At 40.4% G+C, this 27,842-nt stretch overlaps 2 protein-coding genes across 22 annotated transcripts in view; one reads left to right on the top strand and one right to left on the bottom strand.

Annotated features, from left to right (window-relative positions):
• Positions 1–23,610, bottom strand: GLIPR1L1 (GLIPR1 like 1). 2 transcript variants are annotated; one of them, XM_077913897.1, is made up of 7 exons: positions 23,417–23,610; positions 13,962–14,207; positions 11,277–11,377; positions 4,038–4,126; positions 3,580–3,611; positions 245–271; positions 1–156 (listed from the first exon to the last, which is right to left on the bottom strand). In XM_077913897.1, exons 1-7 carry the CDS (start codon positions 23,588–23,590, stop codon positions 91–93), a joined length of 735 nt encoding a protein of 244 aa, XP_077770023.1. In that variant the 5' UTR covers positions 23,591–23,610; the 3' UTR covers positions 1–90. The 2 variants fall into 2 exon arrangements, with proteins under 2 accessions (XP_077770023.1, XP_077770024.1); XM_077913898.1 differs by lacking the exon at positions 3,580–3,611 and having other exon boundaries at positions 23,417–23,609.
• The window catches only part of CAPS2 (calcyphosine 2), an 84,399-nt gene that overhangs the window by 10,988 nt on the left and 45,569 nt on the right, over positions 1–27,842 (top strand). For 5 of the 20 annotated variants that reach the window (XM_077913872.1, XM_077913873.1, XM_077913875.1 and 2 more), the window contains one exon: positions 21,529–21,645. The exons of 3 other annotated variants lie outside the window; for them this stretch is intronic. The gene's annotated coding sequence lies outside the window, so the exon portion shown is untranslated. Of the gene's footprint in view, positions 1–21,528; positions 21,646–23,463; positions 23,580–26,641; positions 26,863–27,116; positions 27,701–27,842 lie in introns of those variants that run through there. 12 more of the 20 variants (XM_077913880.1, XM_077913886.1, XM_077913888.1 and 9 more) reach the window with 8 other exon arrangements.

Here is a 27,842-nt window from a genome sequence, read left to right as displayed (position 1 = left end):
ACGTTTAGCAATAAACTATTTGTTTATTGTCATGCCTTAGAACTTTTCTGTATGTAAATGGTAATTAAAATAGTCTCAGAAGAACCAAAACTAGGCACAGTGGATTACATGATATGTGCTGAGGCGCCGTCCCCTGTGGATTCCAATCTGGATATTCTGACGATAAAACACAACAGTTAGAAGCTCCACAAAGTTACAAGGGGAGGAAGTAATTGAATCAATATTGAGATAGTTTGACACTTACTTTCATATTTTTCAAGTTTTTTATTTCCTAAGGTAGACAAAAAAATTATAGAATTAAAGGCATTTGCTTGCTTTTCTGGCTTTCTAAATAAGATAATAAACTTAGGAAACTTAGTTTGGCTTTAAACTTGGTTTAACTTAAGAAAATGAAAGCTTCCTCCCCAAATCCCACAGCGGCTTAACGATCTGTCCAATGCCCCTGCCAAAGAAGTCACGTCACCAGGTATTCCTAAGGCAGCTTTTTTTTTTTTTTTTTAAATTTTTTTTATTTATTTATGATAGTCACAGAGAGAGAGAGAGAGAGAGAGAGAGAGAGGCAGAGACACAGGCAGAGGGAGAAGCAGGCTCCATGCACCGGGAGCCTGACGTGGGATTCGATCCCGGGTCTCCAGGATCGTGCCCTGGGCCAAAGGCAGGCGCCAAACCGCTGCGCCACCCAGGGATCCCGGCAGCTTTTATTCTAAAGGCGAAAAAGCCTAAAGTTGACAGAACTATACGAGGTAGTTAACCTTGCGGTGGCCCCGTGCCATCCCGCTTAAATTCCCTGGAAGACGACGTATTGCCTCGTGTCGACTCTGGGACTCGTATCTCATGCATCTCTGGTGTGGCTCCTGCTCCAAATTTTGCTCTGTGTCCTTCCCTCATCAATTTTTTTCCCCTCTATTTAGCACGATCCTGCCGTTTGTTAGGAATTCATTTGTTTAACTTCTCTCATTCATTTATGCCCATTTTGAGTGTTGTACTCTGTATTGAACATAATTCTAGGCTTCCGGTAAATAGATATCAGGAGAAAATAGAGCTTCCTTACAGAAAAGTAGGGGGAGGAAATCTATCATTAATTTGCTCTCATCTCTCAAAAAGTAAGTCAACAAAACTAAAAATTGGCTTTATATAAACAATAATCAACATAAAAAACACAAATCGAAAGTCATAGGATTCAATTAAGTGGAACATACCAGAGCAAAGATGTTAATTCTTTCCAAGTTTATGTATAGATTCAGTGTAATCCCAACCAAAATTCCACAATCTTCTGTGAATTAATAAGCTTATCCTAATGTTAATTTGCAAGAGCAAAGGTCGAGGAAGAGCCAGGTAATTTCTGAACAATTTAGAAAAGAAACAAGTTGGGAGAACAGCGGTCAGGTAGCAAAGCTTATTGCAGCCTTTGCCGCTTGCACGCGGCCTTGGAGACCCGCAGTGATAACTGTTTGAATCTTGGGGTGGAGAAGCTCGTCACGGACAAAGTCCTCATTAAATAAAACTAGAAAATCCAGACAAAGTAAAACAAAACAATGTTTAGGGCCTCCGAGATTTGCTAGGGCGACAAAGACCGAAGGGTCAGGACTTAGGAGCTGGGGAGCCACAGAGAATGGGCTGTAATTAGGAAAGCTGTTTTTTCCCTGGAGCCGTTTGTTCATCTTGGGCCCAGGTCTGGGACTGAAAATCTGGGCTTTGCTCAGGCAGGGGCTGATTTTTGGGAAACAGAAACCATCGGAGCTTTTGTTGGCCCTGAAGGACTAGAGAGAGAAAATTGGAGAATTGAGCATTTCAAGATCCTGGTAAAAAAAGTCAAGGTGGTGGAAGGAGCCCACCTGATGGCCATTTTGTACTCAAAGTATTTGTTTGATTTTGAAGCTGTGAGGAACGGGAGGCTAAAATCCTAGGCTGAAGGTTTCTGGAAAGCAAAGCAGATTTTTTTTCCAGTAATTTCAGAGTGCTGAACCTATAACGATTAGAATTCAGAACCCATTACAGAAAGGCAATGGGGAACGCCCAAGTTTCTCAGTGGAAAGCCCTGGAGTCTGAGCCCTTGGAACAGAGACAGAGGCGGACATGTCTTGCACGAGTCCTAATCCACTGTTGACGAAGCTGCGTTTGGATCAAGGCGAACAGCAGCCCTGACCCTAGCTGCTCAGCAGGAAAAGCCAGGACTCTGCATTTTTGTTCTCTGCATGTTAAGATGTTTGATAGAAACTCACTAGCACACACCACGTGTTTGGGCGACGTGCAAGGCTTAACACAAGAACTGTTAGTGTTATTGCAGTGAGCTGGATTGGCTGCCTCTACTAGACGGTCACTCTGCGTGTCATCGGGACTAAGTGGCAGTCGCATGCAGCAGGAGCTCTGTTGGGGTTGAAGCAGGGATGAGCTCTCCTGCTCCGAGGCCTTTCTCCAGCGACCTCTTCAGCAGGAGACCCTGGGCCTGGAATTCTGGGGCTCCCAACCGAGCAAGAGCGCAGCTGCCGAGCTACCAAAGCAGAGGCCGGGATGGGCCCAGCATCAAGGCCTCGTTCAGGAGCAGGGAAATAGTGTCCACAGTTTTGGGAGGAGCAGCATATGTGTGAAGGAGGGGAGGACTCATTAATGCCGGCTTTGAAGTTCATTCACCACACCCAGAACCACCGCAGGTTACCAAAACCAAGAGGAGACAAAACAATCTTGAAACCAGGAACAGACCCAGAGGTGACCGAGATGCTGGGGATTTTAGGAGGACGTCGGAGTGTTAAGGCTGGTGATCATGGAGCTCAGTGTGTCAAAGGGAGGATAAGGACACCAGTGGTAGCAGAGAGAAGCGGAAGTCACACTGGCCATACCTGGGCTTACTGGCCCGGGAATAGGGCCTTATTTTTCCTTTAATTGGAGTAAGAAGCAATTGAGGAATTGTAAGAAAAGGATTTGACCTGGATTTTCCTTTTATAAAACAGTTTGGAGGAGGAAGAGAAGTGGGAGATTACTGGCTCAGGTAAGAAATGACAGGGGCTTGGATACCGGGCGGGAAGGGGAAGTTGAGAAAATAAAGTCTACCATTGTTATTTGTATGACCCTTTAACTAGAAAACATTTAGTTAGCAGACTGGAGATATACCAATGAATTTATTTTTTAAACTGCTTTGAATGAAATTTAAAATTGGACCATACTTCTAATTCATTGTGTAACTGAAGTATAATATGAATATGGAAGTGTGCACGCCTCATAAATGGAAAGACTGATGAATTATTACAAAGTGAACACATGAAAAAAAACAAAACAAAACAAAACAAAGTGAACACATGTAGGAAAAAGTAGCACAGATCTAGAAGGTCCCAGTGTCCTTTCCTATTTGACGAACTCCTCTTTGCTCTCTAAAAGTAACCACTAGCCCGACTCCAAACACAAATTAGTTTTGCATGATATTTGAACCTTATATAAATGAAATCATTTATCATGCATTCATTTTGTGTCCTCTTTCATGGCACCAAATCTTCCTTTTTTTTTTTTTTATAATTTTTCATATCATCTCCTCTCTTCACCTATTTCACTGAAAATTCTTTTCTAATCAAAAATTTATTCACTTACCTTTAAAAAAATCTGTTCTGAGAACCAAAAGACTGATAATGGAAGGGAAACATATTAGCTTTAAATCACAATTAATTTGCACGTTGACTAATGTATTACTTCTGCATGAAATATTTTGATAAAAACTAATAAATGGAGGTGATTGGAAGCAAATACAAATAAGAAACATTTCAATGAACAGTTACTTTGAGTATAGTAGCAAACTAGGTCATGGTTGTACCTTACTTATTTCTGTTCTTTAGCTGGAGAGGAAAAATAATCAGTGAAGAAGGGGGGAACAATCTGAGTTTAAATATGATCATTTATGACAAATGATTTATATCATCATATAGCAGCAATCAAATATTGTCAATAATTCCTTAAACACTTGATGATCCGAATTTTAAAATATAATTAATTTATGGAAATCGCTCTCTAAATAGAATGTCGTGATAATTTTTTTTTTCTTTTTTGCTTACGGCAGAGATTGTTTGTGCAAGTTTCTTCTTCGGTACACAAAGAGCAGGGTACTCCTCTAGTGTAAGGGGGCCTATTCAGATAATTTCCTCTGTAAGAAAAGAATCTTTGATTAGCCACATGGCTATTAATATCTCTAATTTTGTGCATGAAATTATGCAAATTGTTTTGGTCACTCACTCATGAATAACGGCTTTTGTTCTAATTTTATGCTCCTTTCTTTTGTGAAAAGAAACCGTTAAAACTGTTTACAAGATGTCCCTAATCCACATGGCAGTTATGCTCTTGAATATTCTATAGAATACAAATTAGATGTGAACCCAGGGTAATTATACAGGCTGACAGCCACAGAGCTTTTGCTGTAAACACTATGATTATCTCTTGATTTGGTAAATACAATAAATAAAATTTAAATTGCAGGTGGAAACATAGGCTTTATTTTAACACGAAGGTTCTTATCTAGTTCTATTTGGTGATGTATCAAAAAGGTTTCACAGCTATTATGCCTGCTTTTCAATAAAATAAGTTGATGCATTTTAACAAACCTGTTTACCCCCATCTCTGTATCTGTGGAAACTTAAAAAAGTGTTACTTACCTAGAGTACCCAAAGAAAAACGTTAGTAATATAAGTAGTATTCCATTTAAAAATATGCCACAACGATTTATCTATTCATTTGTTGATTGCCGTTGGGGTTATTTCAAATAAAGTTACTGTGCACATTTTGAACATTCATATACATTTCCTTGGATAAAAGAAATGAATAGATCATCTGGTAGGTACATATTTGACTTTTTAAGTAACTACCACACAGGTTTTACAAAGTAGTTGTAATACTTTATATTTCTACCATCAGTGTTGAGAATTCGAGTTGCTTCACTTCCTTGTCAGGACTCGGATTGGCCAGTCTTTGGCCAATACCACTGCGTAGTGGTATTTATTGTGGTTTTAATTTGTGTTTCCCTAATGATTAATGACGTTGAGCATTTTTTCATGTGCTTACTTGCCATCTGCATGTCTTCTTTGTTAATCTTTTATCCATCTAAAAACAACTGAGTTTTAGGTTTTTCTAATACTGAATTGTGAGAGTTCATCCTGTATTGTCCTGTATTGCCATATGGCTTATTTTTGAGAAAGAGTCTTCTAATATATTAGCTATGAAGAAAACTCTTCCTGCCCGTGACGTGTCTTTTCATTCTCTTACCAGGGTCTTTGAATAGCATTGATTTTAAATTTTAATGGAATCCAACTTATCCATTTGTTCTTTTATGGATCATGGTTTTGATGTGGTAGCTAAAAAAAATCTTTGGCTATTTTCAGGTCACAAAGGTTTCGTCTGTGTTTTCTTCCAACAGTTTTACAGTTTGGTGTTTACATTTAGGTTTATGATCCATTTTGAGTTAATTATTATAGGTTGTGTGTTGTATAGATCTGAGTTTACTTTTGTTTTTTATATATGAATGACAAACAGTACTAGCACCACTTATTAAAAAATCTTTTTTTTTCCACTGCATTGCCTTTGTGCATTTTTAGAAAATTAGTTGGACATACGTAGATCACTGTGTATGGGTTTATTTTTGGACTCCACATTCTGTTCCACTGATCTATTTGTTTAACTTTACATCAATTGTTGTGATTATTCTAGCTTTCATAATTCTTGAAAACAATGTTAGTTCTTCCGGGGGGTGGCTCAGTTGGTTAAGCGTCTGCCTTTGGCTCAAGTCATGATCTCAGGGCCCTGGGATTGGGCCTCACCCGGGAGTCGGCTTCTCCCTCTCCCTCTGCTCCTCCCCCTGTTCTCTCTCTCTCTCAAACAAATAAATATATAAATTAATATCTTAAAAAAATATTTTTAGCTCTTCAAATTTTTTTCAGAGTTGATTTGGCTATTAAGAGTCCTTTGCATTTCATATGAATTTTATGATCAGTTTGTCAATTTCTACAATAAAAATCTGGAATGTTTTATTAGGATTATATTGAATCTATAGATCAATTCAGTGAAAATTACGTCTTAATATTGAGTCACATATTGATATAATGAATTATATCCATTACAAGATATAATCTATCCAATTATTTGTATCTTTGTTAATTTCTGTCATGAATATTGTGTAGTTTTCAGTGGAGAGGTCTTTTATGTCTTCTACCAGATTTATTCCTGATAATTTATGTTTTTTGATGTTGTTATAAATGTTATAATAGAATGATTATTATTTTAATTTAGTTTGATTATTTACTGGTGGTATTTGGACCTGTAATCGAGTTTTGTATATTGATCTTGTATCCTGAACAGTTACCAAGTTTACTTCCTAGTTTCAGAAGAATTTTCGTAGATTTCATTGCACTTTTTTTTGTATAGACCAGAAGTCAGCAAAGTATGATCTGTTTTTGTACAATTTGCACACAAAGAATTATTATTTTTTTATAAGTTCTTAAAAAAAAGAAACAAAGACGAAGGTAACAATATATATGGTATGCAAAACCTAATATATTTATTCTTTTATTTTACAGAAAATATTTTTGCTATTGTAATAATATTACATATAGGTTTTTCACAGATGCCCTTATTAGGTTTAGGAAGTTCCCTTCTATTTCCACTTTGCTGAGAGCTTTTACCAGGAATGGATGTCTAGCTTTTTCTCAATCTATTGAGATAATCATGTGTTCTTTATTTTTAGGTTGATTAATATGGTGAATTACATTGATTGATGTATTTACAATGTTAAACCACTTCTATATTCCTGGAATAAACTTCATTTGGACAAGGAGTATTAATTAGGCTTTTACTGTATTGATGGATTCCAATGCTAAATTTTTGTGCCTATATTAACAGTAGATATTGTTCTGTGGTTTTTGTTTATTTCGTTTACCCTTTGCAATTTGTGTTCTTGGAGGAATGTTTCCATTTCATCCAGTTGCTTCTTGATTGATTAACCCCACTGTCATTTTTTTTTTTTTTTTTTTGAAGGAGAGAAAGCACACATGAGTCCATGTGGGAGTAGTTGGGGAGAGGCAGAGAGAGAAGGGAGAGAGAGAATCTTAAGCAGGCTCCATGCTCAGTGTGGACCCTGATGCTGGTCTCAACCTCGTGGCCCTGGGATTATAACCTGAGCCAAAATCAAGAGCCAGAGGCTTAAGTGACCGAGCCACTCATGCGCCCCAACCTCATTGTTGTTTTGAAATGGGCTTATTTATTTCTAGTATTATTCTTTGCTCTAAAACATTATCTGTTTTTAGTGTAGACCCTGTTGCTTTCTTTTGACTAATGTTAGCATAATAATAAAACTTTTTCCATTCTTGTACTTTTAATCTACTTCTGTTTATTTACTTATTTGCTTATTTATTTAAATTCCAGTAGAGTTAACACACAGTGTTATATTAGTTTCAGGTGTACAGAATAGTGATTCAATAATTCTGTACATTATTCAGTACTTATCATAGTCGTGTACTCTTTAATCCCTGTCACCTATTTCATCCATTTCCCCACCTACCTCCCCTCTGGTAACCATCAGTTTGTTCTCCATAGTTAAATGTCTGTTTTTTGATTTTGTCTCCTTTTTAATTTGTTCATTTGTTTTGTTTCTTAGAGTCCACATATGAGTGAAATGATATTTGTCTTTCTCTTCTTTTATCTAACATTATATTCTCTAGATCCATATATGTTGTTGCAAATGGCAAGATTCCTTTCTTTTTAATGGCTGAGTAAAATTCCATTGTATATACATACTACTTCTTTATCCATCCACCAATCGATGGACACTTGGGTTGTTTCCATAATTTGGCTATAGTAAATAAAGCTGCAATAAACAGAAGAGTGCATGTATCTTCAAATTAGTGTTTACATATTATTTGGGTAAAGACCTAGTAGTGGAATTACTGGATCATATGGTAATTCTATTTTTAATTTTTTGAATAACCTCCATAATGTTTTCTGCAGTGGCTACACCAGCTTGCACTCCTACCAACAGTGCGTGAGGGTTCCTTTTTCTCCACATCCTAACCAATACTTGCTGCTTCGTGAGTTTTTGATTTTAGTCATTCTGACACGTGTCAGGTGATATCTCCTGGTTTTGATTTGCATTTCCCTGATGATAAGTGATGTTGATCTTTCACGTATCTGTTGGCCACATGTATGTCTTCTTTGGAGAAATGCCTGTCTTTGGCCCATTTTAGTTGGATTATTTGTGTTTTTGTATGTGTGGAGTTGTATAAGTTCTTTATACAACTATCAGTTGTATTAGTTGATAGTTTACTATCTTTGGATAGTAATCCTTTATTAGACATGTCATTTGCAAAATAGCTTCTCCCATTCAGTAGATTGCCTTTTAGTTTTGTTCTTTGTTTCCTTGACTGTGCTGAAGCTTCTTATTTTTATATAGTTCCAATAGTTTATTTTTATTTTTGCTTGCCTTAGGAAACATATCTAGAACAATGGTGCTATGACTGATGTCAGGAAAATTACTGCCTGTTCTCCCTTCTATGATTTTTATGGTTTCAGGACTTACATTTAGGTCCTTAATTCATTTTGAATTTATTTTTGTGCATGGTGTAAGAAAGAAGTCCAGTTTCATTCTTTTACATATTGCTGTCCAGTTTTCCCAGCACCATTTGTTGAAGACACTGTCTTTTCCCCATTGCATATTTTTGCTTCTTTGTCAAAGATTAATTGGCCCTATAATTGTGGGTTTATTTTTGGGCTCCCTATTCTGTTCTACTGACCTATGTGTCTGTTTTTGTGCCAGTACTGTACTGTTTTGATTACTACAGATTGGTAGTAGATCTTAAAATCTGTGATACTTCCAGTTTTGTTCCTCTTTTTCAAGATTGCCTTGGGTATTTGAGGTCTTGTCATTCCATAAAAACTTTAGGGTTATTTGTTCTAGTTCTGTTGGTATTTTGATAGTGACCGCCTTAAATCTGTAGATTGATTTGGGTAGTTTAGACACTTTAGCAATATTTATTCTTTCAATCCATGAAATGGAATATCTTTCCATTTCTTTGTGTTGTGTTCAGTTTCCTTCATCAATATATTACAGTCTTTCACCTCCTTAGTTAAGTTTGTTCCTAGGTATTTTTATTTTTATTTATTTATTTTTATTATTATTTTTAAGCCCAACACAGGGTTGAACTCATGACCCTGAGAATGTGACCTGAGCTGAGATCAAGAGTCAGACACTTAACTGACTGAGCCACTCAGGTTGCCCCTTATTATTTTTGGTGCAACTCTAAATGGGATTGTTGTAAATGTTCATTTCTGTTTACTATACACTTTTCATTATGTTTTAGTCAAAAATGTTTAGTAACACAGGAAAGCCCAGAAAATGCATATCATTGTAAATGATAATAAAGTTTCCAGTTCGGCTGGAACTCTAAATGGGATTGTTGTAAATGTTAATTTCTATATACTATGTTATAAATGTTAATTTCTCTGTTACTTCATTATTAGTATATAGAAATGCAATGGATTTTATTTATTTATTCATGAGAGACACAGAGAGAGGCAGAGACACAGGCAGAGGGAGAAGCAGGCTCCATGCAGGGAGCCTGATGCGGGACTGGATCCTGGGACTCCAGGATCATGCCCTTGTCTGAAGGCAGATGCTAAAACCACTGAGCCACCCAGGGAATCCCGTGAAGCTATCATCTTATTTATTTTTTTCATCTCATCTGTTCTTTGTTCCCCTTTTCCTCTTTTTCTTTCTTTGGGTTGAATATTGAATATTTTTGAAAATCTAATTTTACCTGCTTTGTTGGTTCCTTTGCTATAACTGTTTTCTTATTTAAGTGTTAGAGTTTGTAGTATGCATCTTTTACATATTACAGTCAAGTTAAATTATTGCACTTAACAGAGTGGAAAAACTTTAATATAGGTTTTTCTCTTTTAGCCTTTATGCGGTAGTTATCACGTATTAATTTATGTAGTTGTGACTCTTACAATGCATTGCTATTATCTTTGATTAAACAATTCTCCTTGAAAGAGGATTAAATAATAAGGAGAACATCCTATATCTTACCCATGTAGTTACCATTGCTGGTAGTTTGAAAAAAATCTTTTTTTCACTTTTAATTTCCACTAAGAAATCTGTCATCCTTATCTTTGTCCCTCTGTATGTAACATGTCTTAGTTTGTTTTTAAGATTGCTTTTAAGATTTTCTCTTTATTACTGGTTTTGAAATTTCTTATTATAAAGTGGGTTAGTATAGTTTTATTCATGTTTCTTGTAACTTGGAATTTATTAGCCATCTTGCTTCTGTGAATTTATAATTTTCCTTAAGCTTGGAGAGTTTTGGACCATATTTCTTAAAATATTTTTCTGTTCCAGTCCTCTTTTTGGGAAATCAGTTCTCCCTAAAATTATCTCACAGATTAATGATGCTTTTTAAAAAAATCTTTTTCAGATTCTTTTTTCTCTAGATATTCTATAAAAATAATTAATTTATAATAAGTGTTCAGTAGTTCTACAATTTCTCTGGTATTTATAAAAACTGCACTCTGCCCTAGGTTTTAAGGCTATGTATCTGTCATTCTTGTTTTTGCTTCTGAGAGGTAACCAAAGTAATTACAGAGATACACACATTTGTACTTACTTCTCTGTTGCAATTTTGGCATATATCTGATCCTTTATGCAAATTATGTATATTTATTCTTTGCCTATGTTTTCATTTTTTGTACATTTCAAAAAAATTTGGTTGTTAAAAGAGTTGGACTATTAACTGATTTTTATCTTCTTCCTTGTACAGATCTATTGGGATTAGAGTTCCAGAATTTCATTTTTGGGCACTCTCATTAGGCTAATGTTATTTGTCCATTTAGATATGCAATTATCAGCAAGGCAATTAAAAATGATGGTATTCTTTTCTTCGGAGAATGTGCATTTCACTTCCATTCCCAATCATTTACTCATCCCAGTTGTTATAGTAGAGAAGCATCTGCCAAAGCCTATTTTGTATTCCAAGTATTTAGATATTACTGTGGCAATGTATTTTTACATTCTTCTTAAAAAACTTAAAGTTCCCATAATTTTTATTCTCAAGATTAAATATTTCATAACAGATACAGGGTTTTACATAAGGTAATATTCTCTCACCACCTTCTATTTTAATATATTTATTTTGAGTAGCGCTATAGAGGGAGATTTCACGTATTAAAAATATACTTGCCTCTTTAGTATATGGTTCTGTTTTAGGAACAATTCTTAACATATTTTAATTTAAAATACTTCTAATAGCAGAATAACTTACGCAGGTCCATAGTTGCATACAAATATTACAGTTTCATATCCTCCAAGTTTAGGACACATTGTCACTGCACAACCAACTTTATATGAATTGGCCCAAACTACCTATAAGGAAAGGAATTTAAAAATAAAATATGCAAAACAACTTCATGCAAACAGCGCATTGTAGGAGCAATAATCTTTGTTATGCTGCCAAAGATGAACGCACATGGCTATTTACTCTCTTTATTAATTTTTAGTATTGACTTTAAAACAATTTATTTTGTTAAGGCTACTTCCCTGAGGGCTAACTAGTTTTCCTCACTGTTAATGCTCATAAGTTCAAAGGAGAATATAATGTAAAGACAAAGCTAAATTTTTTCTAGATGACTTATGAAATATATTAAAATTGACTCCATGTGGATATTATAAAAATGATATTAAAATGAAACTATAAATGAAAACAATAATAAACTTTTATTTCTTTTTCTCAGAAAAATTTTACTTCATTTGTGATCACATTTTAAATTTTGTGGTCTTAACCATATTCTTACCTTTGTCAAGTCACAAGAGACAGATAAGGATAGAAATTAAGAATATAATGAGTCTTCTGCAAAAGATGCCTGCCACAGAGATGGTGAATCTTTATTTTTGTCTACTTGCTAAGAATAAGCAAAGTTTATTCAAAAGGAAGATGACTTCTATGGAAAACTAGACATGGAGAGGGAGAGAAAAAAGTGAAGAAGATTACTATTTCTTTAGTAATAGTAAGGGATGAGAGAAGAGTAAGAGAGAAGTAAGAGATTTTGCTTCTAACCATATGTGTGGCTTTGGAGACTGACATCAATTCTGAGCTAGTTTCCTATTTAATAAAATGAGATTAAGCTTGATCCTTAAACAATCTTTTTCCTTTTGAATGTTCCAAAAAGTTAATAACCATACAAATGCAAGTATATATGCAAGAAATCATGTTTAAGAATTTAGTTCATGAATATGTGGCTACTCCATGAAATTCTACTTGGTTAATGTATTTAAGTCATGATTCTGTTTGGCTTTGGGAATGATAAAAGTAAATATTGACCATGTGTAGATTTAAAATGTATTGTTTTCATTAAAGGGATTAGATGTGACAATATGAACATTTGTTGTAACTTCAGTATGAATATCTGCAGAGACTTAATGTAGGAAATTTTTAGCTCATTTTGCTTAGAACATTAATAAGCAAGATATAGTTGCTGAGTAAGTAGGAAGGATGCAACCATTCCTAATTATTTAAGCATATGTGGAAAGAAGCCAGTGGGGAATGAGCTTCCAATTCTGATGTAGCAATGATAGGGGAGAAGGGTATTTGGAACAGGTTCCTTTTGACTTGAAACAGAAGAGAGAGACAAAGGATTACATAAAGGCTGTGAGTTAGTCTTCATGCCATGTTAGGGATATTGCATCCTTCCCAGACAATTTGTTTGGTGCTCCTCTGATAAAAATGACTTGCTTTATGTCACTATGTACTATTACATCTTATACAGATGAGTAAATTTGGAGAAGAAAGTTATCCCCTGTTATTGCTTAAAGGGGGCTTCCTAGGAGTTCAGTGCCATTTTTAGAATTGGTTTAGCTTAAAAATGACTTCTACTTTTCACCAAAAATTCCCACTGAAATATCCAGAATACTAGGAAAATAATGAGAAAGTAGGTATGGGACAATCAGTATCTTGAAAAGGATAATGCCCCCTGTGAATTGAGGGGAAAGGACTCAGGCTGTACATTTGTCCCAGATTATTGCTTTGAGAGAGTTTCCAGGCCATGGCTAGGGGGTTGGGATTTGGGAAGCCAGTAAAAGCTTGATGGATGCACACAGCTGAGCAGCAAAGCTGACTGTCTGAGGAGACCAAGGAAGCAGGAGTTTAGATAATATAGTCCTGGAGAGGTGAGAACCTTACTTACAGTGATACAACTGTGGAGATGGGCAGGGAATCCTCATTACCAATTCAGCAGAGCATTAATCAGCACATAAGTGAAGAAACTACCCTAGGCCTGGGAAAGAACCACCTATAAAAACTAGAGGAAAGGATGCTAAAACTTACACAGGGCCAGGAGTAGAGACTGTTCCTACTAGCCACACTGGAAAATACCAATTTCTGGGGCATTGGTAGAGTATGCACAAGAGTCTTGATTTGCATAGATATGATTAAAAAACTAAGTGAAAGATTAAACATATTAGATATAGTCATTTATGAACAAAAAGAGGAAAAGATTAGTGAACTTAAACAAAAAGCGATAAAACTTTCTGAAATTAATCACAGAAGAAAAAAATCAGGAAAAAAGAGAAGAGAACATCAGTCAACTGTGGAAAAACTTCAAGTAATGACTTGAAGTTGCTCGAGCAATTATGAAATTGCTTGAGACTTGTGATAAAGGAAGAATTGTAAAAGAGCAAAGAGATACATAAAGTACATAAAGAAAAGGTTAGAGTAGACTTTTGTTGGAAACAGTGCAATGAGATGACAGTGAAGTAAGATTTTTAAAGTCCAGAAGAATAAGACAAACAAAAGAAATTTAAAAAATTCCAATACATAGAATTCTATTCCCAGTATAAATGTCTTCCAAATGAAGGTGTCCTTTTTAGATACTCAAAAGAAACACAAGAAAATGCTAGAAAAGTTATCTTTTGATTGAAATATGCATAAATAAATAAAACATCAAAAATTTACCTGTGTATAATGGCCACAAACTTTGGTACATGATAGGGTATCATAATCATAATATTCAGTTTCATTAAACCAAGCATCAACAGCAGATTTTGGTGAAAATATGCTTAATCCACCTAACCAGATATTTTCTCCAATATATTGAAAAGTTGGATGGCATTCATATGATTTTGATAAACAGGAATTGTGTTCGAATCTACACGTGTTTGCCCATGCTTTAGCAGTCTTCGCTAAACCATCGTCCCAACTCTGAAAGATAAAATAATGTAAACTGAATTGTGCATATTTGCTTGGATTAAAGCTATTCTTATAATTATAATCCATTTTGTTTATTTTAATAAAATATAGATTTTTTTGGTATGTTTACAGTGAGTCTTTTTTTTTTTTTCTTTTAGTTCTACTTAAGAAACATTTAGTACCTACTCTGTGACAGTTTATCTTTGTATTTCCAATACTTTGTAGATGTCCTGGTACAGTATAGGCACTCATCACATATACTTGAATTTGATTTAAGTAAGGCAAGAGTTCACAGTCTAGTAATTCAGGTCATGGAAATGTATCATAAGTGAAAAATGAGTACCCGGGGCACCTGGGTAGCTCAGCGGTTGAGCGTCTGCCTTCAGCTCAGGTGGTGACCCGGGGTCCTGAGATCGAGTCCTGCATTGGGCTCCTGCATGGAGCCTGCTGCCCCCTCTGCCTGGGTCTCTGCCTCTCTCTGTGTCTCTCATGAATAAATAAATAAAACCTTTAAAAAAATGTGTACCCATTTATAAGTAAAAAGAGAAAATGCCTCTTAACCCATTGGCAGTAGAATTTCCTTAATTTGATCAAGAGTATCTACCAAAACCAAAAAACAAACAAAACATTTCAACAGGCATCAATATATAATGGTGAGATATTGAAAGCTTTCCCCCAAAATTGGGAATGAAACAAGATGTCTCATTATTTCTATTTAAAATAATACAGGAAGTTAGATGGTATAATAAATACATAAAAAAACATAAAATGTATAATAACTGGAATCTTCATTATTTGTAGATAACAAGACTGGATACATAGAAAATTCAGTGAATACACAAAACTATAGGAAAAAAGTGAAATTTTCAGTTTCCAGTATCAGGAAAATATACAACATTCTATTTCCATATATACTTCAGAAACAACTTCAAGGCAACAAGCATATAAAAATAAATCCAATAAATGATATAAAAAAGCTCTATACTGAAAAACTATAAAACATCACTAAGATTAATTTGTAAAGACTTAAATAGATAAGAAATGTTTATAAACTAGAAGATTTAATATTGTAAATGTTTGGTTATTGACATTTAATCAATTTCTAAAGAAAATCCAAGTAGCTTTTTTTTTTTTACGGAAATTGATTTCAAAGTTTATGTGGAAATTCAGAGAACAAATTCTAAGACAATTGTTAAAAAATAAAACAGAATTGGATCCCTGGGTGGCTCAGCAGTTTAGCACCTGCCGTCGGCCCAGGGCATGACCCCGGGGTCCCGGGATCGAGTCCCCGTCGGACTCCCAGCAGGGAGGCTGCTTCTTCCTCTGCCTGTGTCTCTGCCTCTCTCTCTCTATCTCATGAATAAATAAATAAATCTTTAAAAAATAAAATAGAAGACCTACTGTACAAGATACCAAGACATCATAATCTTGGTATTTGTGTAAGACGTGGATAGACAGATATCCCAATGGAACAGAATAAGGTCTACTGTCAATTTTTGACAAAAGTGACAAGGTCTTAATGTAACTTTAAAGGCAAGATGATTTTATTTAAGTGAGCTCTATGCCCAATGTGGGGCTTGAACTTACAAGCCCAAGATCAGAGTCACATGTTTTACCAACTGAGTCAGTCCCTGGCAAGATGCTTTTTAAAAATATTTTTATTTTAATTTAATTGTAGATCTACAATAAATTACAACATATAGTACGTAGAGGTCCTGTGCGAGCTTTGCCTGGTTTCCCCATTGATAGTGTTTTATGTAACTAAAAAACAATATCAAAATGAAGAAATTGACATTGGTACAATTAACAGACCTTAAGATTTCAATAGTTTTACATGCATTTGTTCATGTGTGTGTAGTTTTATGCAATTTTATCAGGAGTAAATTGAAGTAACTACCTCCATCAATCAAGATACATAACTTTTTTTTTTTTTTTTTTTTTTAGTATTTTATTTATTTTTTGACAGTGGGGTGGGGGAAGAAGCAGAGGGAGTGGCAGGTAGAGGGAAAGGGAGAAGCGAGCCTGGAGGCCGATGCAGGACTCGATCCCAGGACCCCGAGGTCATGACCTGAGCCAAAGGCTGACCTCAACCGCTGAGCCACCAGGGGCCCCCCACTGGCCCGTGCTATCCCTAATTCCTGGTGGTCACCAATGTGTTCACCACCTCGATGATTTGGTCATTTCAAGAAAGTTATTTATTTTTTTTTAAGATTTTATTTATTCATGAGAGACAGAGACACAGGCAGAGGGAGAAGCAGGCTCCATGCAGGGAGCCTGACGTGGGACTTGATTCCGGGACTCCAGGATCACGCCCTGGGCTGAAGGCGACGCTAAACCACTGAGCCACCTGGGCTGCCCTCAAGAAAGTTATATCAACAGTCACAACATGTAACCATTTTGAGATTGGCTTTTTGTTGTTGTTTAGCATGTTTCCCTTGAGCTCCATCTCTAGTGTTTCACGGGCTTCTAGTTTAATCCTTACTGCTGAGTGGTAGTCCACCCAAGAGATACACCACAGTTTGTTTAGCCTTCACCTGTCCACAGGTGATGTTTACAGGTTTGGATGATTATAAATTAAGCTGCAATGAACATATGTGATCAGGTTTTTATGTAGCAGTTGAGTTTTCCTTTTTCAGGGGAAAGAGGAAAAGGAAAAAGAGCCCCAAGGGGGCAATCGTTGGGTCATATGGTAAATATACACATAGTTTTTTTTAGACTAAAAGAGCCAAACTATTTTCTCGAGTGGCTGTAACATTTTCCGTTTTACATTCCCACCAGCAGAGTATGACACATAGTTTTTCTACATCCTCTTCAGTATTTGGTGCTGTCACTCGTTTTTATTTTAGTTTTTCTGATTGGTGTGTAGTAATACCACATTGTGGTTTTAATTTGTATTTCCCTAATGGCTAATGTGTAGAAAGCGTTTTCATGTGCTTATTTTCCATTTGTGTAACTTTGTAGTGAAATGTCTCTTCAGCCTTTGGTTCATTTTCTTACTGACTTTTTTTTTAACTATTGAGTTTTGAGAGTTCTTTATATATTCTAGACAACAGTTCTTTGTGAGGTAAGTGGTTTGTGTATATTTTCTCCTAGTCTACAGCTTGGCTTTTTATGTATTAACAAGTTTTTTAAAGAGCAAAATTTTAAAATTTTGATGGGGTTTAAATGGAAATTGTTGTTTTCCTTAGGTAATGCATTGGTTTTTTTCCCACTGCTTTTAAATTTCTTTCCTTGTCTTACATTTTCTGAATTTTGATTATGATGTACCTTGACATGAATTTCTCTGGGCTTATCATATTTGGACTTCACTATTTGTTCTTCATGTCTTTACCCAAATTTTGGAAGTTCTCAGCCACTATTTCTTAGGATATTTTTTCTGCCCCTCCCCATTTTTCTCCATTCCTTCTGGGACTCCAGTGACATGAATAAATATTTTGTTCTTGCTGTATAGATCCCTGACTTTTTTCCTTTGGTTCATTTTCTCTCTGCTCAGATTCAGTAATTTCTATTATTCAATTTTCAAGTTTACTAATTTTTTCTTTTGTCATATTCACTCAGCTACTGAGCCCATCCAGTGAGGTTTATTTTTTATTTATTTTTTATTTTTTAAAGTAATCTCTAAAAAAAAATAATCTCTACACCCAACATGGGGCTCAAACGCAGGACTCCAAGATTAAGAATCTCATGCTCTACTGAATGAGCCAGTCAGTTGTCTCCATCCAGTGAATTGTTATTACATTTTCCAGGTGTAAACTGTCCATTTAAATATTCTTTGTAGCTTCCATTTCTTTGCTGAAACTTTCTATTTTTCATTTGTTTTAAACATTTTTATAATTGCTCTTTGAAGCATTTTATGATGAGTCCTTTAAAACTTTTGTCAGGTAATTCTAATATCTGTGTCATCTGGGCATTGGCATCTGTTGTGTTTTCTCATTGATGTGGAGATTTTTCTGGTTTTTGGTAGGATGAGTGATTTTTTTTTTTTACTTGTATGCTTGACATTTTGAGTTTTACATTATGAGACTCTAGATTTTATTTAATCCTTGTATTTAAGGAGGATTTCACTAACACTGTTCTAATGGGGGAAAGGAGACACAGCTTCTTTATCACTTGATTGGTGGGTGAAAGTCTAGGCTTCCCACTCTTACTATCCCTGTGGGAAGGATAACTAGTTCCACTGGGAGGAGATAGACATCCAGGTTCCTCTTTTGCTTTGGCTGATGTCATCATCCCACTGGGAGAGTAAGGGTCGCCTTTTTATCAAGGGATGAAAATCCAAGCTCCCTACTTGGCCTCTGCCAATACCACAGGAGAGGAAGGGGTACCTCGGTATTTTGTGGGACTGAGAGTCCTGACATGGTCTCCGCTGACACCATGGGAGGTTGCTATGAGGGCCACTTCATTACTGGTGGGTGGTAGTATAAAAGTCCGGATTCCATGATTGTCCTCTTCTGATACCACGCTGGCTGGGAGGGGAAGGGGCACCATATTCCTACCTCATGAGGGCCAGAAGCCTCCTCATTTAGCCTCCTCTGGCACAACACTGCTAGACAGGTGGTAAGAGGGGTGCCTCACTAGCATCAGTCAAGGACGATAGTCTAGACTCTCCACTTAGCCTTTGCTAAAAAAGATAGGAGGCTTGTTGCTTCCCCACCCCACCCCCCATGTTATTTGTCCAGAATAGGATGGTTATTGTTTAAAAAAAAAAAAAAAGATTCCTTCCTTATTAGACTACCTTTTTGTCAAGAGAGAGTGGATTTTTTCTTGGAGTTTTTTTCTTCTTTTATTTTCTGTATTTGTTGGCTTTTCTGGGTTTCAGGCTTCTTTCATATCTAGTCTAGCAAATACAGGAGTCAAAAAGGAAATATGTGAGGCTCACCCTGTGTCATTCTTTGAGTCTTGAGTCTCTAGCTATTTGGTCTTTTTTTCTTTCTAACTTTATTTATTTTTTTAAAGATTTATTTATTTATTCATGAGAGATACACACAGAGAGGCAGAGTGACAGGCAGAGGGGAGAAGCAGGCTCCATGCAGGGAGCCCGATGTGGGACTCGATCCCGGGACTCCAGGATTGCGCCCTTGGGCCAAAGGCAGGGGCTAAACCGCTGAGCCACCCAGGCGTCCCTAGTCTTTTTTTTAAATAAAGATTTTATTTATTTGAGAGAGAGAGTGAGCAAGCAAGAGAGAGAACGCGAGCAGGCGGAGAGGAGAAGCAGGCCCCCCACCGAGCAGGGAGCCTGATGTGGGGCTGGATCCCAGGAGCCGAGGATCATGACCAGAGCAGAAGGCAGATGCTTTAACCAACTGAGCCACCCAGGCGCCCCAGGATCTAGTCATAATATACAAATGAACATAGAGACTTTGAAAGAGTAGGAACTAATATCTGGTAGCTAAGGAATTATATGCATTTAAAACATGCATTTCAAGCCAGTTCAAACACATATGATATGTGTAAATTATAATTATCGAGGTATATGTATACCTCTGAAAATGTTTGCATTTTAGAATCCCAGGGACTTTATAAAGCTCATTCCCCTCCCCCGATTGAATAACGACATCTTTCTGGAAAAAATATTTTAATGTCCCCTTAGATCTGGCAATGCTTTCACTTAAAACTTAAATGTTATTAAGTCTCTAGCTGTTCAGGAAAAATTTTATTGAGTAATATTCTGACTTAACTTATAAATAGAAGAATTTGGCATCCTTACTGATGTAAATTTTTAAAAGCCCAATCACTTGGCCTCTGCATAACCTAAACTCAAATATACCCTGCAAGCTCTTCTGACCTAAAGTCCTCATAATGAATTACATCCAGTCACTGAAGCTCCTCTGCACAAGGAGGATTAAGAGAACCTCCTAAGAAATGCATCAGAATATAAACTAAAAACAAAGAGAATTGCAATAGCTTCATATGATGGAGAGTTGCCACACTATCTTTCAAAAATATGCTTAAATAATCATGATGCTTCTACTTGTGCTCTGGCAAGAAACAGTATAGTGTGCACAGGGTTGCGGGCAAGAGGATGCAGGGTACGTCGGTATGCTACTGCAGGGTTGATGTAAGTTTTTTAGTAACTAGACGGAAATGAGACCGCCAAGGCAAGCGAGGGTCCAAGAACAGATTTTATTGCAGGCACCCTCGGGCGAGGTTCCACGACTCACGGGGGAAAGAGAGTGAGTCGAGGAAGTCGCGCCAAGACAAGGTGGTAGGGGGTTTACATAACGTTGTAAGGCAGAACGGTTTCCTATTGGTTGGCTCATATGCAAAGGAAGGATTGCAATCCAACCAGTCAGAGTGACCCTCACTATGCAAAGGAAGGATTGCAATTCGACCAAAGGTGACTTCCTCCTCTGGGGTTTGAAGGGCATTGGGTTCGGTTGAAAGTCCAAAGGAGAGGTGTAAGGGTCTGCTCAAGCTGTCATCCCAAGTGGAGGTGGTGACAGGAACCTCAGCCATTTTGGCGTATCCGCCATCTTGAGGAGTTTCCCTTCCCGCCTGGCCCCAACAGATGATACAACAAGAATGATGCTGAGTATAAAAGCAGTATAAACATCAATGTTCAAAATTCCTGAAAGGAGCTTAAGACATGGTACAAATAACAAAAATCATGCTTTAAAAAATCAGATTTATTGAGGTATCACTGATAAAGAGCTTTACGTATTTAATGTGTACAATTTGATTAATTTGGACATATGCAAATATCCACTACACCATCACCATAATCCAGGTGATAGACTTGACCAATACCTCCTAGTGGTTCCTTGGGTTCCAGTTATAAGATAAATAAGTTCTCTCCAATAAGTGCAGCAGGACTGATGAGGAGAATGATGGCACAGGAAATGTGGATAAAATTAAATTTCCTTACAACCTGCAGCCCAATGACAAATACTTGAGATAGGTCGAGTAGAACATTCCTCAAAGAACTCACAACTGTTTTAACCTTAATACTTAGAGGCAAAAAGTAACCTTAGCTTGCCCTCCAGGATCCTGTGAGTCTTCTTTAACATATGCAAATCCTTTTGGAAACTTCCTTTGTCTCTACCCCCCCCCCCCCAATTTAAAAGTCTAAAATCAATTGCTCCTCACAATCCCAGTACAGCGTTTTCTGCCCAGGGGGCCTGGCTGGCCCTGTATTTTAAGAATAACCCCTTTTTGTGTGAGCAAGCCCTGGTGATGTATGCCGATTATTTCTCAGTTCCACTGGAAAAAAATATACAGTTAAATAGAACCGTGTGACAGAAAAATTAAGGAGAAACAAAGACTTTTATAATATAAAAAGTTGATAGGATTAAAATCAACAAACCAAAGTGTAAGAAATGTTAATGTCATTTAGGCAGAAGTAAAATGATACCCGGTGGAAATAGCGAAGAAATGAACAGCACCAGAAAACGTAAAGGGCGAAAATAACAGAAACTTCTACACGTTTACAAACTCAAAACTATAAAACAAGGTAAATGCAAAGAAGGCTTGTTTCTATTCATGTCTTCTGCACCCCATTCCTTTCTTCCTTCTCCTTTGGCTAGCTATTTAAATTTAAATGAATATTAGGTATATCTTTTTATTGCTTCCTTCGGGAAAACATAGCATATATAGGTGTTTGTAGAGAATGTGTAGATGTTTACATATATTTATAGAATGTAATATATTTACAAACACACACACAAATAGGTGTGTCTATAATTTAAATAGCAATTTAGCGACATAAGATAGTCCTTAAAAAAAGAAATTCAAATTAAGTATGGAGGAAATACTGTATGGCAAATCCACGTCATTGGCCACCCTAACCCACTGGAGATTAAAGTGCATTTTACACATTAACTTATTTTAACAATTCTGCATTTAGGAGATCAGCTTAGGTTTGTTTAATTCAGTGTTTCCGAATCATATTTGAAACCTCTTCCCCCTCAAAAAGTCCTTCCCCCAGAGCAGAATAGTGCAGTTTTGACCTTTAGTGTCTGAATTGTGATTTTATACTATTTCCGTTTTATTTTCTGTTGGGTAGAAAGGAAGAGACCTAGAAGAGATGTTTTACAGAGTAGCTACATCTGCACAGCACATAAGCTATGCTGTCAACATCACGTTCCTAATTTTATAACGCTGTCCTATCTACATGCAAGAAAAATATACTGCAAGGGGAATTTCCAGCGATAAAATTTATACTCAAGCATTTATTTAAAAATTATAAATGCTACGAATTATTTTAATAATTCAGTGTTTTTTATGCTCATTCTTCAATGGAGTATTCTTTTTGTCCTAATGCCTATAGGATGGAAGTCTACAAAAGACATCTTCAGTATTTGGAGTTAAATCTCACATATTCATTATTTCTCATGGAAATCACAGTTTGATGTCGTTCAAGCATTGGTCTCAGTATTATCTCCTCGTGGAATGTTTCTTAAAAAGGAATAGGGTCTATGTGGTGCTGCTCAGCCTGGAGGTCATCAGGTGCACCAACAGGGGAAGTACAAGAGCTCTCCCTCCCCTGCTACTCCTTTTACAGGAGGTGTTTTGGTTGTGCTGTTAGGGGTGCGCTCGGCGGGGCTGGGAGACCCGGGGCCTCGGGACCAAGACCAGCGAGCGCCACGGGGGCGTCCCCCGCCCCCACCCTCCGGCCCATCACCGTCCCTGTGACCCCTCCCCACCCCCCACCGCCCCTCCCTCCTCCCACCCCCATCCTCCCCCCTCCCGCCCTTCTCCGTCCTCCCCAGTCCCCCCTCCCCTCCCGCCTATCCCCATCCCCCACCCCCACCTTCCCCGCCCATCTGGGTCCTCCCTGGTCCCCCACCCTCCCTACCCCCTCCCATCCCCATCTTCCCACCTTCCACCCTCCCTCTCCCCTCCCTCCTATCCCATTCTCCCCACTCCCATCCGTCCTCCCATCTCCGTCCTCCCATCTCCCATCTCCGTCCTCCCTGGCTCCCTCCCCCCTCCTATCCCCATCCTCCACCCCCACCTTTCCCGGTCATTTCCCTCCTCCCTGGTCCCCCCTCCTCCCTCCCTCCTCCCTCCTATCTCCATCTCCCACCGTCACCCTCCCGCCCATCCCCATCCTCCCATCCTCCCCCCCTCCCTCCCGTCTCCCCCTCCCCCCTTAAAGGCACCTACGCTGCGGCCAGACAGCCTAGGGGGTGGCAGCTCCCCGGGCCCGGGTCAGGGGGTCAGGGCAGGTCAGGTCGGGGGGTCACGGGGGTCGGGGTGGTGGGGGGCCGACCCGCTCTCACCAAGTGCCTCATGTCGGCGGCGGGCGGCAACACCCGGGCCCGCAGCGCGTTGTGGGCGTCGAGGCAGCGCTCCCGGAACCTGCGGTCAGTGGCCGGGGCCCTGGCGGGGGACCTGCCGGCCACCAGGCACAGGCCCAGTGTCCAGAGGCAGCGCAGCTCCTCGGTCAGCACCATGGCGGGGGGCGGGGCCGCTAACGGCGGGGGGGGGGGGGGGGGGGGCTCGCGCTCCCGCCCCTCCCCCCGCTGCGGCGCGGGCTGGGCCCAAGGGGGCCCGTGGGGATCGCCCCAGCTCCGACGGCCTGTCCCAGGGCGCCCTCACTGCGGCCCGAGGCCCTGACCGCGGAGCCCCCGGCCTTCCCTCCTGCGCGCACGCGGGCCTGTCGCCACCGCTTAAGGAACCAGAGGCGCTGCGGCCTCAGGGCATTGGCTCGTCCCCCTAGAAAGCTACAGGGCTGCTTCGGAATCTGCTTGCCATCTCGTGCTTGAGCATCTGCTCACACTTCATCTTTTCAGAATACCTCACAGTAGCATTTTCCATTTTCATCCTACACCTATGGCTTGCTGTGGGCCTGCTTGCTTTCTTTTTTCTTTTCTTTTTCTTTTCTTTCTTTCTCTTTTTTCTTTTTCACTTTCTCTTCTTTCTTTTTCTCTTTTCTTTCTTTTTCTTCTTTTTCTTTCTTTCCTCTTTCTTTCTCTCTTTTCTTCTCTTTCTTTCTTTCTCTTTTTTCTTTCTTTTTCTCTTTTCTTTTTTTCGATTTTATTTATTTATTCATGAGAGAGACAGAGGGAGAAGCAGGCTTCGTGCAGGGAGCCTGACGTGGGACTCAATCCCTGGACCCCAGGATCAGGCCCTGGGCCACAGGTGGCGCTAAATTGCTGAGCCACCCAAGCTGCCCTGTTGGCCTGTTTCTGCTCTATTATTTCCCCATAACCCTTATCCTCATATCATATACAATTTACTTATTTACATTATTATTTCTCCCCTCAATTGAATGTAAGCCCCATGAGGCAGGAATTCCTTATCATTTTCACTACTGTATCCCCAGCATCTCAAAAGAGTTCAATATTTGATGAACAAATGAATCTTTTAAGACTGCAATCATTAGTTCCTTTTATGAAGTCCTCCAATTAGAACCTTCTGTCATTAAATCAGCTCATAATCCTGTATCTTATTACTTTCTTTTTTCCTTTCTCTGCATATTAGAGTTTCTCAAAGAAACAGGACTAGTGGACACCTACTTCCACCCCTCTCCCTTTTATATACATATGTACCTACACACAGATCTTAAAGGAAGTGGCTCCCACAATTATGAGGGCTGGCAAGCCGAAAATCTGTAGGGGCAGCTGAGGGGTGACAGTTGATGTGGTGTCTTGAGTCTGAAAAAACTCAGGCAGAACTTCCATGTTGCATCTGGAAGCGCACTCCCTGGGAGCCCCAGCCTCTGGGGTCCTAGCTCCTCAGCCAGGGACTGCTAATCCAACTTCCAGCCCTGTCCCCTCCTAAAGAGGCCTGAGGGTGGGGCTGAAACTCTAATCACAGGCTTGACTCCACAGGCAGCCAGCCTCTGTCCTTAGGTGCTTTTGTTCATTAAAATAACAAAAGAAGGTTCCTTGCTCCGAGGGTTTTAGGAGCTCTGGGCCCCGAAACAGGAAGGTCAAGTATGTTTCTTACAATGAATCACAGCATCACAGCCTCCCCTCTTTTCAAAACCCTCTGATGACTTCATGTCATACCAATTAAATCCAAAATCCTAGTTGGGCCCACAGGGCGTGATTCAATCTGACCCGGCTAATCCCTGCATCCTCCACTGGCTCGCTTTGCTCCAGCAAAGGCCGTGGCCTGACAAGGGTGCTCTATCCCCAGCCCTTGGCCCTGGCTACTCCCTTGTCTGCAGAACTGGGCCTGCAACCCATGCTGTGCTTGTCTATCCTGTTGTGGTTTTCTTCATCACATTAACTGCTACCTGAGATGACATTATTTATTTAACATTTGTCGCCTTAGATTTTAATCTGTCTGAAACTGGTTTTACTTGCTTTATTGCACCCAGAGCAGTTACTGAACACTTCTGCCCTCAGTAACTACTTATTGACTGAATTGATGAGGCAATGGGCATTCCTTAACTTTCTAATAATGTTGCATACAATTGTAAGCTTCTTTAGCAAGGATCTCATTCATCATATACATACCAGAGGCTCAAAAAGTATTTTAGACTCAATTTAAAAGGCAATGTTAGGGACACCTGGGTGGCTCAGCGGTTGAGTGTCTGCCTTTGGTTCAGGGTGTGATCCAGGGGGTCCTGGGATCGAGTCCCACGTCGGGCTTCCTGCATGGAGCCTGCTTTTCCCTCTTCCTGTCTCTCTGTGTCTCTGATGAATAAATAAAACATTTTTTAAAAAAGGGAATGCTAGGTTTATATACTTTATATAACACTTATTTGTTTATATACTTATATATATATTGTTTTTTCTAGTTTATATTTGTCTTTCCTCCTGTGTGTAGGGGGAAGGGGAATGCATAGATGAATTTTTATAGGGAAGAAGCAGGAGTCATTACCATATACCCATTGCAAATATATTTGTATTTTACTCTGAAAGTGACTCCAACCTGAAAAGTCAGATACATCTATTTTGAGGGGGGGCTAACTTTGAAAAGACACTTGATTTCGTGGTTAAGACCTGGATTAGATTTTAGATCTTAGTTCTACTTGAGCATCCGACACCGGCTGTGTAAAGCAGGAAGGCTACAGGGGAGCGGAGCCTCGGAAATAGCTCAACCCCGACCTTTCCTTTCACCGGGAGGTTGGCCACTGGGACATTGTGAGACGGACACTCCTGGTTCCTGGGCTTGGTCCCCTTCCCCGTGTTAGTGTTTTCTCCCTACACATGCATGTACCTGGGTACCTGCCTCTGGGTACCGCTCTGGAAGATGGCGAGGCAGTCTCGTCTTTCCAACAATTGCAAGGGTCCCGCCGGTGGACCTCACAGCCTAATTGTTTCCTCTTAGGATATGAGCTCTCGGTGGAGGCGCGTGTAGGGTGCTAAGGGGCGCCGGGTGGCTCAGCCGGTTGGGCATCTGGTCGACCCGGGCATCTGGCCAGGGCCCAGCCCGCTCCCTGCTGGGGGAGCCCGCTCTTCCCTCTCCTCCTGCCCGTCCCCACCGCTCGGGCGCACGCGCGCTCCTCTCTCTGTAAAAGGAATAAATAAAATCTTAAAAAAAAATCTATGCTCAACGGAAAGCACTCACCGCACTATTCTACGAGAGCCGCACGGATCCGGGCCGGGCTTTGGCGCTGTCTCAGAGCAGGAGCCCCCGGGGGTGGAGTCCGCGTCCAGATCCCCGCCAGGACGTAGAGCTGCCCCAGGGCTGGGCCCTAGCAACCCCGGGACCCCCACAGCCTGCCCCGACCCCGCCCTGCCCCGCCGCGGGGACGCAGCGCCGCCCTCAGGTGGGGACCCTGCGGGGGCGCGGACAGGGCGGGGCGGGGCGGCCTGGGGGCGGGGTCGGCGGGGGGCGAGCTCTGGGTGGCCGGCGGGGCGTGGGCGGGGTCGCAGGCGGGGAGGGGTGGCCAGAGGGGGCGGGGTCAGCGACGGAGGCGTGGTCAGGGTGGCCGGGGGCGTGGCCAGAGGAGGGCGGTCCGGGTAGGGGCGTGGTGTGGCCGGGGCGTGGCCAGGGCGGGCCGGGCCGGGCCGAGGCGGGCCTGGGGTGTTGGCTGGCTCGCCTGCGGCGGGAGGTAGCCTGGAGGGGCCGGAGCTTTGGGAGGAGGATCTTGCGTCCCCTGGGAACGGGCGCGGCCGGGGAGGCGCTGCGAGTGCCCTGTTGCTAGGGCCCTGTTGCTAGGGCCCCGTTGCTAGGCTCTGTTGCTAGGCCCTGTTGCTAGGGTCCTGTTGCTAGTGTTCTGTTGCTAGGGCCCTGTTGCTAGTCTCTGTTGCTAGGCCCTGTTTCTGGGCCCTGTTGATAGGGCCCTTTTGTTAGGCCCTGTTGCTAGGCCCTGTTGCTAGGCAGCCTGCCGCCGCGGGCCTGGGCCTGCTGGAGCCCGGACCGGGCCCTTCCCGCCGTGTGTGGAGCGGAGTTGGGGCTCGGGGGCGCCCGCGACTCCCTTCCCGTCCGTCCCGCCGGGGAGCTGCCTCCAGCGGCTTGCTGGGTGCGGTGCGGCGTCCCCCAAGCACGAAGCTCCGGAGAACGGCAGGGCGCTGGTCCTGGGCCTTCGCAGGTCCGTCCACGGAAAGCAGCAGCTTCGGGAGAATGATGGACACACGGTCACTATGAAGTAGGAATGACGCCCGGTTCGTTAAAATACTTGGGTCTGCGGATGCGGGGGGCCCAGCGGTGGAGCACCTGCCGGCGGCCCAGGGCGTGACCCCGGGGTCCAGGACCGCGTCCCCATCGGGTCCCCGCAGGGAGCCTGCTTCCCCCTGTGCCTGCGGC

This window comes from Canis aureus, chromosome 11 (assembly GCF_053574225.1).
Source record: "Canis aureus isolate CA01 chromosome 11, VMU_Caureus_v.1.0, whole genome shotgun sequence".
NCBI lineage: Eukaryota > Metazoa > Chordata > Mammalia > Carnivora > Canidae > Canis > Canis aureus.
Note: the sequence above shows the minus strand (reverse complement) of the source record. Positions and strands in the feature narration are given on the sequence as shown.

Coding starts and splice junctions, on each gene's coding strand:
- GLIPR1L1 (XM_077913897.1), bottom strand. CDS start 23,590: ATGGTGCTGACCGAGGAGCTGCGCTGCCTCTGGACACTGGGCCTGTGC. Junction 272..3,579: donor CAGAACAGATTTTTTTAAAG/GTAAGTGAATAA, acceptor TGTCTACCTTAG/GAAATAAAAAACTTGAAAAA. Junction 157..244: donor AAAACTTGAAAAATATGAAA/GTAAGTGTCAAA, acceptor TTTTATCGTCAG/AATATCCAGATTGGAATCCA.